Source organism: Podarcis bocagei (genome assembly GCF_964188305.1).
Source record: "Podarcis bocagei genome assembly, chromosome: 10".
Lineage (NCBI taxonomy): Eukaryota > Metazoa > Chordata > Lepidosauria > Squamata > Lacertidae > Podarcis > Podarcis bocagei.
The window spans coordinates 69,120,866-69,138,354 of NC_138135.1; the positions used below are offsets into that span (position 1 = coordinate 69,120,866).

A 17,489-nucleotide genomic window follows, 5' to 3' on the forward strand; every position below is an offset into this window, starting at 1 on the left:
AAGGACTGCAAAGGAAGCTGCCTCATCCTGAGTCAGATCATTGGTCCATTGGGCTTGGCATTGTTGACACTGATTGGCAGCAACTCTCCAGGTTTCCAGGCAGGAGATACCACAGACTGAAACTAGTTCATTTTGGCAGCTTTGGCCAAAGATGTGTCATTGCTAATGGGCGTATTCTGTGTTGTAATGGGCGTATTCTGTGCTTCCAAGAACAGAGGAAGCTGCTGAGAGAAGCTCTAATGTTGTGTGTCGCTTTTTGTTTTTAATTGGGGTTTTATTTTCCTGTGTCCTGCAGTGGATTCTGTTCCCAATCACGTGAAACCCTACTGGCCTTCTGAGGGTGTAACGGCAAGTGATGGCGAGGAGCCAAGTGCAAAGCAAAAGCTGAAGGTGGAAACCAAGGTGAACGTGGAACTTCACCAGGAAAACCACACCAACCACAGCAGCGAAGCGCCTCAGGATAAAGAGAACGAAGGGCAGCAGAAGGAGAACAAGCCACTTGTGCAGCAGAACCACCAGCAGCCAGAACAGAGGAAAGGTAATGGAGAAAGGTCTCCGTAAATATATCCCCAGAAATAAATGCTCAAGAGACCGTTAGCTCTTCCTGTTTGCATTGTCTCAGCCTCTCCTACGTTGAGCACACCACCTTAAACATACCCATATTTCAATGGATGTCACGATTGGACATCCTCCCATCCGTTCTGAACAAAGGAGAGGTGCAGAGAGCTTTGCTTCAGGCAAGCACAGCAGTGCCTAATGTCAGTGCCTTTCTCCCATCAATGGGAAATGATGCCTGCTCCGTTTTGTGGTCCTGCCTTTTCCCCCACCCTTTCAGATGGAGTAGCTGCTTTGTTCTTTGCCATGCCACTATCTCACAATTCCAAATGTGCCCACTGGCCCAAAAAGATTGACAGCTGTTGCGTTTAACAATGGGATTTGGTGCCATGAGATGTGGGTGATGACCACCACTTAGACCTCTATGAAAAGGAATTGGAGTAACACAGAGAGGAGAAATCACTTGATTGCTGATAGTCATGCGGGCTGAATAAGACGTGCGGGATCAGAGACAGCCTTAGGAAATGGCAGTGGGAAAGGGCTGTGTTGTCCAGTCCTACTTGTAGGCTTCTTCTAGGCAGCTGGTTGGTCACTTTGGAAAACAGAACGCTGGACTCAATAGGCCTTTGGTCTGATCCAACAGGTCTGTTATGTATTTAATACAAAATAATGAAACACAACAGTTCTTCACCCACCTTACAATTTTGCAGGTGTGCACCTAAGTAGCTTTGGTGCAAGCCTAAAATGTAGTTCGAAAGTGGCAGACATGCCTATTGAGGATGCCTGCATCCTAAGTGACAGGGAGCCATGACTGACAGTCAAGTGTAAATTTAGTGAGATGCCTAGGCAGGAGAGTACGTAGAATCACCTGCCAGACATGGCTGCTGTGTGTCACGGCCGCCGGAGAGCATTGCTGAAAGGCTTTGTGAAATCAATCCCTACAAGCAGGGAGAACTTGCTGGGTTTTCATTTCATGTCTCAATCTGAGCTCTCTTCTATGATGATTTGTACCAAAGGGTAGGTGAAGGGCAGGCTTGGGTACCAAGATTGTTCCCGTATGGACAAAGTCTTGGTAGGCATTGGTGGTTGAGAGTAATGATAGGCCAGACTTACTTATTTCCAATCTAAGAATACATGGAACATTGAGTCTTCCTTAAATACAGGTTTTGAATTTGTCTCCATTTCATTATACTGAATTCCTCCACTCATCGCTTCCCCTTTCTTTCCACGGAAGGCATACTGAAGAACAAAGTCACCTACCCACCGCCACTGGTGGACAAGAACATGAAGAACAGACTAAGGGAAAAACTGTCAGATTATAATCAAACCACTATCTCATCAAGAATGACTTCCATTGGGACTAACAATGGCATCCGCGCCACTTCAGATTCTGGAATAACAATAAAAAACCCCAGAAGAGATCAGCCTCCAGAACAGATAAACGGTTTGGCCATGAACGTCCATGTGGGAACCGTAACTGCGGAGACTTCTGATTCTGAGTGAGTGTGACTGTTTGTGAATTGCTTCTCTCTGTTGCGTGGTGTTGCCCCTCTTGGGTTTCTGACGCCTGCTCCTCTCCATACTTTTTAACACTTCAGTGGCCCATATTGCAGACGTTTGTTCTTATAAAGCCTGGAACAAACGTCAGGACTGTTTGCTCCTCCTTTTCGCCTGCTTTCTCTTGTGCACTAATCCTGCTTTGTTGTAAACCAAAGTTCTCTGTTGCTTCTGAAACGGGGAACTCTGGTTTAATGTCAGTTGACTCATCAGGATAGTAAGCCAGAGTCATATCCTGGAACCTAATTAATCACAATATCCCCTACCACCATACCCAAGTTAACAGAATACTTGCTTTTTACCGATTACCTTGCCCGAAAACATCCTGTCATTAATTTCACCCACTTTTTAACTTTCCTACTGCGTCAAGCTGCTGACGCCTGTCTCTCTCTCTGCATGCTAACATATTAAAATGAGCTCGGTAGTTTCACTTAAAGGATTTGTCAGCCTGCCTCTGTTTTAACCCCAAGTTGCATGATTGCTTCTCTTCATGAACAGAGGCAGTAATGAAACTTCAATTTGAATCATCAGGAAATGGTGACACCTGCTGCAACTTGCGAGAGACGACTCTGCCGGTGATGCCACGTCCCGGGGACCTTTCGATTCTGCCTTCACCAAGGGATGTTGCGTCTGGGGAAAGTTTCTCACGGCGGCACCCCTGTGGCCATGCCCCATTTCCTGCAGTCTACACAGTAAAGCAGCTTATGGTACCTTCAGGGTCTGCCTGACTGCATCAGTTGTGCCAAAACAAGCAGAGGCTGATGAATGGAAGTCGCTACCGGAGAGCAATGCCTTTTGGGAAAGTGGACAGAGCCATAGCAATGCTGCAAGGATATCCTTGAGGAATAAATGGTCCATAGTACAGTAGACATACCGGCTTAAACCAAGCCCTACCTGCTCTCGCTCTCGGCCTACGCTGGGGATCTGGGGATCCAATAGGATCTGTGAACTCAGGAGAAAAACATAACCACACCAAGTGCCCTTTCAATTCCTTTGCCAGCTTCCACGCCAGCTTGTGGTGGACACTTTTGTCTTAAAATACCATCATTTTGATATAAATATATAAAAATATAAATATATATATATAGCTGTAGATATTTTTTATATATTTTATATGGTGATTCTTTAAAAGTTTCTTTTTGTACATTTCATGTAATATGATGGTTTTCTTAAAAATTTGATAGCAGGAGAATAATTGTGAAAGAGCTTTGATATTTTTTATATTAAAAAGAATTGCACAAGTGTACTTGAATTTGGCATTTCAGGGTGGGGAAATATAACTAACGTCTGCATCACGCCTAACTGTAATACAGTCTTTTTAAAAAAGGCTGCCACTTATCTCTGGAAACTTAAATTCAGGAACAGAATTTGTCAGAATAATCTGAAATATTTTAAAGGATTCAGTGTGTATTTTTGTACTCCTCTACACTAGCCAATCATCCAGTAACAACAAAAGTATTTGTGGGTGATTTTTAAGGAAGTCTGCCTTTTCCCCACTATTCCATCTACATGTAAACATTTTCTTTATTTTTCTGCACTTCAAAATTTATACTTCCTTAGGAAATGTGAAATTAACTATTTTTGTGTTGCGCAGTTAAGGACTGGAAGCAGAATTGATAACCTGAATGCCCAGAAGTGCCTTTCCAGAAGTAAAGGCCTTTAGTTAATGGGCTGGACAGCATTTCTCCATAATGTGGAATTCCCTTTTAGACTCCCAGGGGTCAGGGAGGATAGCTGATGACAAATTCACAATTTATCAAAATAATAAACGTGTAACTTGTATTTATGATACTTGGTCTCAGAATGCACAAAGCTGCCACTCGTTTGTTCATTTACCCAAAAAGGGAAACTTTTGAGTCAATCTGCATGATGCAGCCTAGTTAAGCCCCCCAGATTTCAGTGACAGACTTGAGCATTTGCTAAGATTTTTCTCCCCTTGAAATCAAGTCGCCTTATAAATGCTTAACTTTGATAAGGTCAGCGATTCAGTTTTAAGAGATTATGAACGCAGCCCTTTAATATTTAGATTGCATTCAGATATTGCAAAACTACCTTATTTAAGGGATACCTGATAACTGGATTTCAAGAGCAAATCAGAAATTGTTTTGTTCAATTTTATTTTATTTTTAAACCAACTCCATTGTCAAGCTCAGAGAACCGGAAAAGAGTATGGCTCTTTAAAAAGTATTGCTTTCATGCTGTATGAAAATCTGATGTAAAAAAAAAGAAAGTTTTAAATGTGAACATATCTGCCTATCATACCTGGGGTTGTGCTAAATGATGCTACAGCTGTTTCACATCTATGTGTATATTTTGTCCCAATGAAATGTAGTTAGTTAATTTTTTTATCAGAACTGTTAAAGTGTGTCAGCTGTGCTAACCCTGGGGGTGGGGGGTGAAATCCTGGGGTGTTTTTTTTGTTTTGTTAGTTTATGGCAGATTAGACACTGGAGGGATTTTTTAAACAAATGTATATTTATTAATGTGCAGAACACTGGAATTGAAGCACAGATGAGAGAACCTAACAATAAATTAAGTTTGTGGATTTGTATTAATGCTTCCAGCCATTTATTATCCATTGCTCTCCTCTTGGTAACCCACGCCAAGAGAAGGCAGAGAATCTCATTTACCCGTAACTGCTGCTCTCCCAAGAGCCTCCAACTCCCAGGGGTATTCCTTCTGTTGCTCACATCCACAGTGTTTGGGTTTCTTTCGATAAGCCAGAACCAACCACAGTGAAGGTGGCATTCTTTTCCTCTTCCACTCCTGTGACTTAAGATCCCTGCTGGATTGGGCAAAGGGCCCACCTAGGCCAGCACGCTGTTCTCACAGTGGCCAAGGAGATGCCCACAGGAAGCAGATCCTCAGCTCTCCTCACCTGCAATTACTTGCAATTAGCATTCACAGGCATACTGTCTCCGATAGTGCAGGCAGAAAGAACAACTGGTCTTACCTGAAGTGTCATTCTGGGAGTGGGGCGCCGTATCCAATGGAGTGGGTGTTCACCCTGTCGCGAGACGCTAGACAGGAGCAAAGACTTGTGGGGAGTAGGCGGCGCTCCCTCACTTTTCCGGATTCGCCAAGCCTAAAGTACCTAAAGAGAGAGAAAATACCTGCCGACTTCCCCCTTCCCCGGCTCTGTAAATTTCTGTAATAAAATCTCTAAATTGCTAAATATCTGAAAGGCACGGAAACGCAACACAAGGAACATGACAAACTAGCACTCAAGATAGGCCATACTCCCCCAAACAGTGTATAGTAGAGCTATACAGTAAATACACTCCCAAAACTTCAGGTAAGACCAGGGGTCAGCAAACTTTTTCAGCAGGGGGCCGGTCCACTGTCCCTCAGCCCTTGGGGGGCAGACTATATTTTGAAGGAAAAAAATGAAGAATTCTTATGTCCCACAAATAACCCAGAGATGCATTTTAAATAAAAGGACACATTCTACTCATGTAAAAGCACACTGATTCCTGGACTGTCCGCGGGCTGGATTTAGAAGGTGATTGGGCCGGATCCGGCCCCCGGGTCTTAGTTTGCCTACCCATGGGTAAGACAAATTGTTCTTTTTAGTTTGTGGGGCGTTGTATCCATTCGAATGGAACATACCTCAGACCTTTCCCAGACAGGAAGCAAGCTGGAAAGACGATCTCCCCACAAGGGACACAGACTAGTTTGGTTGTCTTTGCATTTGAGGAAGCCTGGAACCACTGGAACCCTCGCCTCCCTTGAAAACATTGACAAAAGGGCTGGGATTGGAATATAAAGTCCCTTTGTCTATTTTGGGTTCGAAAGGGGCAAAAGGATTGAGACTGAGAAGCGTTTGGTGAGAAACGACTGGCTGGTCGCTTATCTCTCTGGGTTAGCAAAATTTTCCTTTTACCCTTTGATTCAATAAGAACATCTTTCAATGCCCCTTCTCCAAAAAGGTGACCGCCAGAAAAGTTCACCTTAAGACGCTGCATCTGCATTTCGGCTCTTTAGCCACAAGGTGCATCTAGCCGTTATCTGGGATGCCATTGCTCTAGCTGAAAACTGAACAGAATCCATAGAGGCCATCAGCCATAAAACCCCGAGCCTTTTCAGAATTTGGCGTTGATGGGCCACCTCTTGGGGAGGAGATTGCAGTAAGTCCTCAAGCCACACAATGCATGCTTGGGCACATGATGAAGCAACACAGGAAGCTCTTAAGGGCAGCTGCTTCATGAATTTTACATGGAGCAAACTCCAGCCTCCTGTCATGTCACGTTCCGGAGTTGGGCATCTCCCTCCTGGGGGGACCAGATGACGAGATGAAAGATTTAACCGAGGGAGTCCAGCCTACTTCCCACAAGTCTTTGCTCCCGTCTAGTGTCAAGCGACAGGGTAAACACCAATTCCATTGGATGCGACGCCCCACGAACTAAAACACAGCCATTGACTTACCAATGCATATTTCAATTACATGCGCACAGCTCAAACCTTCCTGCGGAGAGTAGGTTTCAGCTTCTCTGAATAACCAATGAAGAGTTGCTAAGCAGCCAGGGACTTGGCTCTCGCCGGCCTCCTCCTCTGGTGAAAGCTCTCCGATTGTAAGCACATCTGAGACGTTCAGAATCCATCTGTTCAAGTGAAATGGAGCTTTTCAAATCGTTCTGTTCTAATCTCTCTACCCCACTCAGTGAAGTAAGAAAGCCAAAAAGATTGCAGATTGTATTTCTAGCTCAACAAGATATGCAGTAGAAAGTTCCTCCCCTGCCAGCTTTTCAGTTTCCTGAGTGTTCAGTGTTAAGAGCAACCCCATACCTTGTATTTGTAAAGTGTTTACAGAATGGACACCCTCTCATCCTGGAAGTAAAGTTTAAATGCTTCCAGGGAAGGGGAAGCAGAGAAGCTCTATGCAAAATCTAGACATCTACCTAAGTATTGGCATCAGCCCTAGTAAGAGACAGTTCCTGGACAAATAGCCTATTTTAAAAACTTTGAATGAGGCAGACCTTATATTCAGAGTGTGAATATAAATTTCAGTGGCCCAGGACAAGAATTTCCTTTGAAACTTAGACGTGGTGGATAAATACAAAGGGTTGATATCAACCCTTTTATCAGCCGTGGTTTAAAAATAAAAATTAAGAGCTAAGGCTGTGATCTGACATTAAACACACCTGCTCGTTGGAAGAATATACTGTTGGTAGAAGTATTTATGTGGCCCATTTGGCCTATAGACAAACCTTCAGTTAGCTGCATTTACTACAGAAATTAAGAATGCCAATCTTAAGAGTCGATATATAGGTGACTCATAGTAGCAACACAGTCCAAAGGTATGAAAATAAATCGGGAATCATAGGGTATGAGCCAATTCACCTGCAAATCTTGTCAAATTACAAGGGTAAGGAACAAGGGACGCTATTATTTTTCGAAGGACTGCATCAATGCTGCTACCTATGCAAAGTACAAGAGGACAGGATTCTGCCCAATGAAGCTTACTGTCTAAATTTCAACTCAGGAGATAATGGGGAGGGAAATGGGAAAAGCTTGTGTTTCTTTCTGGCCACACCTGCCTTATCTTAGATTAGCGGATTACGTGGTTGTACTAAAGGTGTCAAGGAACAGGTAGGCCTTGAGGAGGATCTGAAGGAACTCAGGAAGGTGATGTCACACTGGAGTTCTGGAAGGCAGTGAAAATGGTGGAGGAGCAGGACACCTGCGGATGGAGGCATGTGCTACTGCTTAAAATCAAGTACATATGTACATATGCACATACATATACCAATAATTACATCACTGCATTTTCACAGAACATTTTAGAGCTCAATGCAAACTCTATTTACAGCAAGGTATGCTCACCCCCTCCCCTTCATGCTTATGTGTCTGGGCTTAAATAACTATTCTAGCACAAACTGGGACTGACAGGTTACAGCTTCTCACCAAACACCATGTAACATTTGTATTTTGTTAGCATTATATCCAGCCTCTAGCCCATCACTGGCAGAAAACAGCATGGGGAAGTATTTCAAATTCCTTGACATCGTTGGATTTTTCCAGCCCTGATGTCCAGCAGAGGGAACAGATATACATCCACTAACTAAATTATTCTCAAACTGACATGTGCATTAGCATGCCATAATAACTTTTGCTTTAATTGATTAATTAAAGAATCAGCTGAAACGCTAAGCAAAGAATTGGCAAAAGCAATTACTCTTAATGGCTCTTGTGAATTACTCCAGGAACAATCCTAATCCCTTGAAAAGAATATTTGCCACCCAGCTTAACTGAGCAAGTATAGTAGTCATTTTCCAGTACAAAAAAACGCACCAAACAATAATAGACCACATGTCTAAATCCAGACTAAACCAATTCATAATTGTTTAAAGGCTTCCTCCTATTTTGGGAGTATGGCCAATTTTAAGGGTTTTTTCCCCCAATGGATAGAATCTATTCATTTCTTCTATGAAGGTGAAGTGTGTCCACAACAATTTCTATCAGTGCTGACTTAAATTTCATATACATGCTTGTGGAAAAATGAGCTTTTGGAAGATACAATAAGCCACAAGAATTACGCTCTTAAAACACCCCCTAAGGGTATGTTTTATAGAACCTAGTGTTTTGTTTGTCATCACTTTGAAATCGAATCTGCTGAACAGGATAATAAGGGGATATAATAGGGCTGGGCGACATCTGGTTTTCAACATCGCAATATATCTCCGGCTAAACATCACAATATACCGATATATCACGATGTCTGAAATAAGGATGGAGCTATGTAGAAGCAATGGCTGACTTCAAGGTTTTCCCCACACTGTGATTTTTGCATAGCACACACACGTCGTGATTTGCAATAGATTTCCAGGTCAAAAATTATGAAACCGATATCATGATATAGACTTCAAACCAGTTTTAGATAATAGAACGATATATCACCCAGTCCTAATAATGACAATTTTCTATTAGAGACTTGTTTATCAACTCTACATTTAACAATTGTTACTATATATATGTATATATAGGGAGAATATATCCAGGGGTCAAGGCTTGTCTGTAATCTGCCTGGCACGCAGCACGCAGACCTAGTGGTGGGAGGAAAAAATCCTTAAATAAGAGACATGGGGGAATGATTAATGGACTTCAATGTCTGTACACTAATGCGCAAAGCATGGGAAATAAACAAGATGAGCTTGAGCTCTTGGTACAGCAAACTAAATATGACATAATAGGCATCACTGAAACCTGGTGGGATAAGTCCCACGATTGGAATGTAATAATGGGGGGATACAATCTATTTCGGAGAAACAGACCAGACAAGAAAGGAGGAGGAGTGGCGTTATATGTCAGGGATGTGTATACCTGTGAAGAGATCCAAGATTTAGAACCTCAAAGCCAAAGTGAGAGCATTTGGGTCAAAATTAAGGGAGAGAAGAATAACAGAGACCTCATTGTGGGAGTTTACTATAGATCCCCAAGCCAAACGGAGGACATAGATGATGCCTTCCTGGAACAGATGGCCAAGCATGCAAAAGGAAGGGAGATAGTAGTAATGGGGGACTTCAATTACCCGGATATTTGTTGGATGTCAAACTCAGCCAAGAGCATAAGGTCAAACAGATTCCTCACTGGCCTTGCAGAAAACTTCATTGTCCAGAAAGTGGGAGAAGCAACAAGAGGAACAGCCATTTTAGATCTGGTCCTAACCAATGTTGATGAGCTGGTTAGTGGGGTAGAAGTGGAAGGATCATTAGGCGCGAGTGATCATGCTCTTCTGAAGTTTACTATACAGCGGAAAGGAGCAGCCAAGCATACTAGGACTCAATTTCTTGACTTTAAGAAAGCCGACTTCATAAAACTTAGGGAAGTGCTGGGTGAGATCCCATGGACAGTAATACTAAAAGGAAAGGGAGTTCATGATGGCTGGGAGTTTGTTAAGAGGGAGATAGTAAAAGGACAACGTCAGGCAATACCAATGAGACGGAAACATGGAAGGTGCCTAAAGAAGCCAGGGTGGCTATCTAAAGAACTTTTAACTGAGTTAAGATTAAAAAAGGATGTGTACAAAAAATGGAAAAGGGGGAAAACCACCAAAGAGGAATTCAAACAAATAGCCAGCACGTGTAGACACAAAGTCAGAAAAGCTAAAGCACAGAATGAACTCCGGCTTGCTAGAGAGGTTAAAAGCAACAAAAAAGGCTTTTATGGGTATGTTCGTAGCAAAAGGAAGAACAAAGAAACAGTGGGGTCACTCAGAGGAGAAGATGGTGAAATGCAAACAGGGGACACAGAAAGGGCTGAACTCCTCAATGCCTTCTTTGCCTCAGTCTTCTCCGATAAAGAAAACAATGCCCGACCTGAAGAATTTGGAGCAAATGATTCAGCAAAGGAAACACAGCCCAGAATAACTAAGGAGATAGTACAAGAATACTTGGCTAGTTTAGATGTATTCAAGTCTCCAGGGCCAGATGAACTGCATCCAAGAGTATTAAAAGAACTGGCAGATGTGATCTCAGAACCACTGGCAGTCATCTTCGAGAAATCCTGGAGAACAGGCGAAGTCCCGGCAGACTGGAGGAGGGCAAATGTTGTCCCTATTTTCAAAAAGGGGAAAAGAGAGGACCCAAATAATTACCGCCCAGTCAGTCTGACATCAATACCAGGGAAGATTCTGGAGCAGATCATTAAGAAAACAGTCTGTGAACACCTAGAAAGGAATGCTGTGATCACCAATAGTCAGCATGGATTTCTAAAAAATAAGTCATGTCAGACTAACCTGATCTCGTTTTTTGACAGAATTACAAGCCTGGTAGATGAAGGGAACTCAGTGGATATAGCCTACCTTGATTTCAGTAAGGCATTTGACAAGGTGCCCCATGATATTCTTGTAAAGAAGCTGGTAAAATGTGGTCTTGACTATGCTACCACTCAGTGGATTTGTAACTGGCTGACTGACCGAACCCAAAGGGTTCTCATCAATGGTTCCTCTTCATCCTGGAGAAGAGTGACTAGTGGGATGCCACAGGGTTCTGTCTTGGGCCCGGTCTTATTCAACATCTTTATCAACGACTTGGATGATGGACTCAAGGGCATCCTGATCAAATTTGCAGATGACACCAAACTGGGAGGGGTGGCTAACACCCCAGAGGACAGGATCACACTTCAAAACGGCCTTGACAGATTAGAAAACTGGGCCAAAACAAACAAGATGAATTTTAACAGGGAGAAATGTAAAGTATTGCACTTGGGCAAAAAAAATGAGAGGCACAAATACAAGATGGGTGACACCTGGCTTGAGAGCAGTACATGTGAAAAGGATCTAGGAGTCTTGGTTGACCACAAACTTGACATGAGCCAACAGTGTGACGCGGCAGCTAAAAAAGCCAATGCAATTCTGGGCCTCATCAATAGGAGTATAGCATCTAGATCAAGGGAAGTAATAGTGCCACTGTATTCTGCTCTGGTCAGACCTCACCTGGAGTACTGTGTCCAGTTCTGGGCACCACAATTCAAGAAGGACACTGACAAACTGGAACGTGTCCAGAGGAGGGCAACCAAAATGGTCAAAGGCCTGGAAACGATGCCTTATGAGGAACGGCTAAGGGAGCTGGGCATGTTTAGCCTGGAGAAGAGGAGGTTAAGGGGTGATATGATAGCCATGTTCAAATATATAAAAGGATGTCACATAGAGGAGGGAGAAAGGTTGTTTTCTGCTGCTCCAGAGAAGCGGACACGGAGCAATGGATCCAAACTACAAGAAAGAAGATTCCACCTAAACATTAGGAAGAACTTCCTGACAGTAAGAGCTGTTCGACAGTGGAATTTGCTGCCAAGGAGTGTGGTGGAGTCTCCTTCTTTGGAGGTCTTTAAGCAGAGGCTTGACAACCATATGTCAGGAGTGCTCTGATGGTGTTTCCTGCTTGGCAGGGGGTTGGACTCGATGGCCCTTGTGGTCTCTTCCAATTCTATGATTCTATGATTCTATGGCTGAAAATTTCCATCCCTACGATGAATCAGAAATGACGTGTCTTCTTGCACACATTTTTCAAACTCAAGATATGCCAATATTGTGGCATAGTACTCAAACCTGGCATAAGTAAACACACACACCCTATTTTAATATTGAAGCTGCACGACGGGGTTCGCACAACAAACCCTGTGGCCATTTTTTGCAGACAGTGCTTTTCTTCTAGGTGCCGGTACAATGTACCCTAGAGTATCCCCAGACGAAAAGATCTGTATGCAGGTATGTTAGAGGTGTTTAAGCAGTAGAACCAAACAGGAAGCCATCCCGGGCAGGAAATATACCAGTAGTTGTTTTCAAAGCACCCAAGCAAATTTCTGTATTCTCAAAAGTCTCAAGAACTACATAGCTTTGAAGCCAATACGATCATGGACTCACCAAGTGGTCTTGGCCAAATCACGCCCATGCATTTTTCTTATCTTTTCAGGGACACAGGTTTTCAGAATCAATGTTTATAATCACCACCCTTCCCTCCAAAATGTTGCTTGGAGTAAAAGATTTGAGATCAATTTTGGCTACAGATCAGTCCAGAAGACACAACAGGGAACGACGCCAACAACAAAAGACCCACTAAAATCTTTGAAATCTAATTAAGTAGTAAGAGAAGATTCTGAACTGCATTTATATGAACCTGAGGCACAAGTAGTCTAAATATATATAAAAAAAATTCTGATAAAATGTGCCTACTGCTTTGAGAATATATAATCTAGAGGACAAATTTCAACAAAAATACAAAATCAAGTGTGAGAATCTAACCAGCTCTCATGATTTTGGCAATGTTCAACAAGTCCTATTGAACATAAAGCAAAACATTTTTCTTCTCTGTTTAGTAAACACGCGACAGGGGAAATGTGATTATTTCAGAAAGAGCAGCTTGGACTTTGGTATATTGAAAGGAGTCCAAGCAGGTCATTTCTGAGCAAAACTGAAGCAGCCAAGAGCCTCACTTACTCTCAGCCAGAGTCACATAAAGGCTTAGCAGGAAATAAAAGAAGGCTATGAAAACAGTTGGCAACTCAAGTGGATCCAAGAGGCCCGCATGGCAGATAATGAGCTTCATAGAAGTCCTGTGCTCAATGAGAAACCAAAAATCATTAAACCATTGCTGGTGTCACAGCTGCTCCATTCACAAGGAAAACACCATCTTCAGAAGGGTGGCAGCAAAGGACACTATTACACTCCATATGGGGATTAGAGAAAAAGTGAAATATCTTGCATGACCAACACAAGGGCGGTTTTGACACCTGCTGTTTTACTTAATGCAATAAACATTCCATTTTTGTTAATTCACAGGCCATTTAAAAACAAAACCAAGGTTAACCTTTTCTGCTCCCTTTAAAATGGATGTTGCTGGGGAAAAATTTGATATTGCTGTAGACGGAACAATCGCCCTTTAACGGTGCAACCGTAGTAAAAGTAAAGGGTAAAGGGACCCCTGACCATTGGGTCCAGTCGTGACCAACTCTGGGGTTGCGGCGCTCATCTCGCTTTATTGGCCGAGGGAGCCGGCGTACAGCTTCCGGGTCATGTGGCCAACATGACTAAGCTGCTTCTGGCGAACCAGAGCAGCGCATGGAAACACCGTTTACCTTCCCGCTGGAGTGGTACCTATTTATCTACTTGCACTTTTGAGGTGCTTTCAAGCTGCTAGGTTGGCAGGAGCAGGGGCCAAGCCACGGGAGCTCACCCCGTCGTGGGGATTCAAACTGCCATCTTCTGATCAGCAAGTCCTAAGCTCTGTGGTTTAGCCCACAGCGCCTCCCGTGTCCCTGCGGTGCAACCATACAACCAGTTATATATACTCTTTGAATATTTGGTTGCATGAAGAGTTTTTAATTCACATTCAGTAGTTTAAAGCTTTCACTCTCTCTGTTAGGTGGATTTGTAGCTGGTTGACTGACTGAACCCAAAGAGTATGGCTCCTCATCATTGTGGGGGGAAAGTGAAAAGTGAGGTGTCGCAGGGTTCTGTCCTGGGCCCATTGTTGTTTAATGTCTTTATAAATGACTTGGATGAAGGAATTGAGGGGATGCTCATCAAATTTGCATGTGGCACTAAACTGGGAGGGGTAGCCAATGCTGCGGAAGACAGAATTGAGATTCAAAATGACCTAACAGATTGAAGAACGGGGCTGAAGCTAACAAAATGATTTTCAATAGGGACAAATGTAAGATTCTGCACTTAGGCAGGAAGAACCAGATGCACAAAGGTTAAGATGTGGAACACCTGGCTTAATATCAGTACATGTGAAAAGGATCTAGGGGTCTTGGTGGACCACAAGCTTAATGTGAGTCAACAGTGATGCAGCGGCAAAAAAAGCTAATGCTATTCTAGGCTGCATCAACAGGAGTATAGTGTCCAGATCAAGGGAAGGTATAGTACCACTCTATTCTGCCTTGGTCAGACCCACCTCGAGTGCTGTGTCCAGTTCTGGGTGCCACAATTTAAGAGGGATGTTGACAAGCTGGAATATGTGCAGCAGAAAACAACCAAGAAGATCCAGGGTCTGGAAACCAAGCCTTATGAAGAATGATTGAGGGAGTTGTTTAGCCTGGATAAGAGGAGATATGATAGCAATCTTCAATATCTCAAGGGTTGTCACAGGGAAGAGAGAACACGCTTGCTTTCTCCTGCTCTGGAGGGTAGGACTCAAACCAACAGCTTTAACTTACAAAAAAGGAGATCCCGACTAAACATCAGGAAGAACTTTCTGACAGTAAGAGCTGTTTGATAGTGGAATAGTCTCCCTCGGGAAACTGGATTCTCCTGCCTTGGAAGTTTTTAAGCAGAGGTTGGATGGCCATCTGTCATGGATGCTTTAGTTGAGATTCCTGCATTGCAGGGGGTTGGTCTAGAATGATCCCTGGCACTCCTACTGGTCTTGACACTCCTACTTTCAGCTAGGGTTACTCATACAGGGTCAAGCAAAATCCCACATGCAAATACAGTGATACCTCGGGATGCGAACAGGATCCGTTCCGGAGCCCCATTCGCATCCTGAACATAACGTAAGACGCGACAGCGCGTCTGCGCGGGCTGCATTTCGCCGCTTCCGTGCATGCGTGTGATGTCATTTTGACCGTCTGCGCATGCGGCGAAACCCGGAAGTAACACGCTCCGTTACTTCCGGGTCGCCGCGGAGCACAACCCCAAACGCGCTCAACCTGAAGTGTATTTATCCCGAGGTATGACTGTACACCTTCCATTTCAATAGCCCACGCTCCTGAAGAACAAGATAATGAGCTTGCATACCCAAGGCCTATTCCCAACTACACACCAGACACACAAAGTGAGGCTTCATTCATCAATATAGCCACCATTATTGTAAGCTTTCAAACATTTCCTGGGCTAGGGAGAGCAAGGAAAAAATTTAAGCGTTTGCTGTTAAATCTACAGCTGGCATAACTGTATGCTCGTAGCAGGTGCTTTATAAAGCAAATGTTGACAGAATAACTTTGTTACCTTAGAAACTCGTTGCTATGAGGAAGCAGCTACAAAATCATCTTAGGTGGTCTTCATATTAGGACAGCTTGTTCTAACTCGACACTCCTACATTGCTCACAGCCACCTCTCCCCAAATGTGTATGTACCATACATAGAGAAAATGGTTAAAGCATACTGGTTCAGATGTTGTTTTATAAGCCCTAGCAAGATCCCCAGCACTTCAGAAAAAGCTGCCCTGAGGTACATGTAAAACTTTAAGGAACACACTAAAAAAAACCCCACATTTACCTCATAAGGGGTGGGGATTTGTATATGCTCTCGTCATATCAAAACATTTCAAATAACCAGACACATGATTCAATCATTTGTTCATATTCTTAGATTCCTGGATGTATAGTAACTCATAAGCATTTTATTTATAGTTGGCATAGGAACTCGCAAATGAGTTATTTAACAAGTGTGGAAAATGGAAACTGTTCTTCAGTAATACAGAATTTTGAACCTGAAAAGCTAAAGCACCTTTCCTCACAGAGGCACAATTTTGATCCATAGAAGAAACACACTGTTGGAAAAAGCTTAATAAAGTTTACAATCTCAGACTTCAGAGAAAAATCATGGAGAATCTCTCCTGCACAAGCCTCATTAGACGAAAGAGGTGTCATAGTAACAGAAGGCTTTTCCCCCAGATGTTGCCAGGAGGTTTTGCTCATTGTCTTTTAATTAAGTAATTAATCGGTTCATTTTGTATACTGACGTTCATCTGAAGATCACAGGGCAGTTTACAATATAAATAGAATTATGTTGCTCTTACGCAGGGCAATTGGAGAGCCACAGCTAATCACCAGTGCTGTGGCTAGATGGAACAATGATTGGACTCAGTATAAGCGGCTTCCTGTGTTCCAAACTGTCATGTCTACATCAAGCAAAATGTTTAAATGGCTGTATTTCCTTCTATCACAGGGAACGCTACACAAGCTGATAAGGAAAGGCACCTCTTTCAAGGTTAGAGAAATCTAGGAGATTCAGCAAACAGCCAGGACGTTATTCCACAGTTCCTAGTTTTCCAGGTGCTATGGAGTTTTCCCAACAGCTGGCTTGGTCATGACCACAGAATGGAAGATGGAAGAAGGATCCCCACGGACGTGCTCTCTGGGGAGCTGGCTTCAGGCACCAGGCCCATTGGAAAACCAACTCTGGATTACAAAGATGTCTGAAAACGTGGCATGAAGGCTGGTAACATCAACCCTGCTGTGTGGGAATTCCTTGCAGAGGACCGCAGCAACTTAGGAACAGTAAATCTTCTTCTGTTTCTCACCACCACAGGTCATTCATCATGTCAAAAATATTTCATTTTTTTTAAAAAAACCTCTAAAGTATTATCATAATTTACCTCGTGAAAATATCCCAACAGATACGTCAATGTGTGTATTCATATGTGTTCTTGTAACTGTAAGTCCATTTGATCTCTCTCTTTTAATTCAATATCATTAAGTAACAAAGTCTTTGCATGAAAGAAAGCAGTCACGTGGCTGGTTCTACCTTGACCTCAGGCCCATTCTCAGCCGTCTTTTCTCTGTTTCTGCCCTGCTGCAAAGTATACACCGAGGGACCCAGTCTCAAAATCTTTCCACTGCCAAGACATTCATCACCCTTGTAGAAAACAGCAAACTGAAAAGACAAATGGCAACAATGTTTACAGCACACAGAGGGTTATGTGTAACTGCAAGGAATAGATAACTGAACACAGAACCAAAGTCACATGTAAGCTCTCCTGTTCTGAACATGGCAATGTGAAAAAATAGGCAAGGGCATCAAAGTTATTGGTATGTGTGAAACTCAATATATAAAAAAACTGCACAGATATATAGATATACAATATACAGTTTTAAAGAAGCAATCTTCTAAATAAACAAAAAGGCAAGTGTTGCATTCCAAGTATGTTAAATGCTTT

At 42.9% G+C, this 17,489-nt stretch overlaps 2 protein-coding genes across 7 annotated transcripts in view; one reads left to right on the forward strand and one right to left on the reverse strand.

Moving 5' to 3' along the window:
* CELSR1 (cadherin EGF LAG seven-pass G-type receptor 1) overlaps positions 1–4,663 on the forward strand; it is a 158,509-nt gene extending 153,846 nt beyond the window's left edge. For 2 of the 3 annotated variants that reach the window (XM_081211343.1, XM_081211345.1), the window contains exons 33-35: positions 296–538; positions 1,790–2,054; positions 2,611–4,663. In XM_081211343.1, coding sequence (XP_081067469.1) covers positions 296–538; positions 1,790–2,054; positions 2,611–2,635 — 533 coding nt within the window. In that variant the 3' untranslated portion in view covers positions 2,636–4,663. The remainder of the gene's footprint in view (positions 1–295; positions 539–1,789; positions 2,055–2,610) is intronic. The other variant, XM_081211344.1, reaches the window with a different exon arrangement.
* TRMU (tRNA mitochondrial 2-thiouridylase) overlaps positions 4,420–17,489 on the reverse strand; it is a 28,897-nt gene continuing 15,827 nt past the window's right edge. For 3 of the 4 annotated variants that reach the window (XM_081211707.1, XM_081211705.1, XM_081211706.1), the window contains one exon: positions 15,931–17,206. In XM_081211707.1, coding sequence (XP_081067833.1) covers positions 17,155–17,206 — 52 coding nt within the window. In that variant the 3' untranslated portion in view covers positions 15,931–17,154. Of the gene's footprint in view, positions 6,148–6,537; positions 7,793–15,930; positions 17,207–17,489 lie in introns of those variants that run through there. The other variant, XM_081211704.1, reaches the window with a different exon arrangement.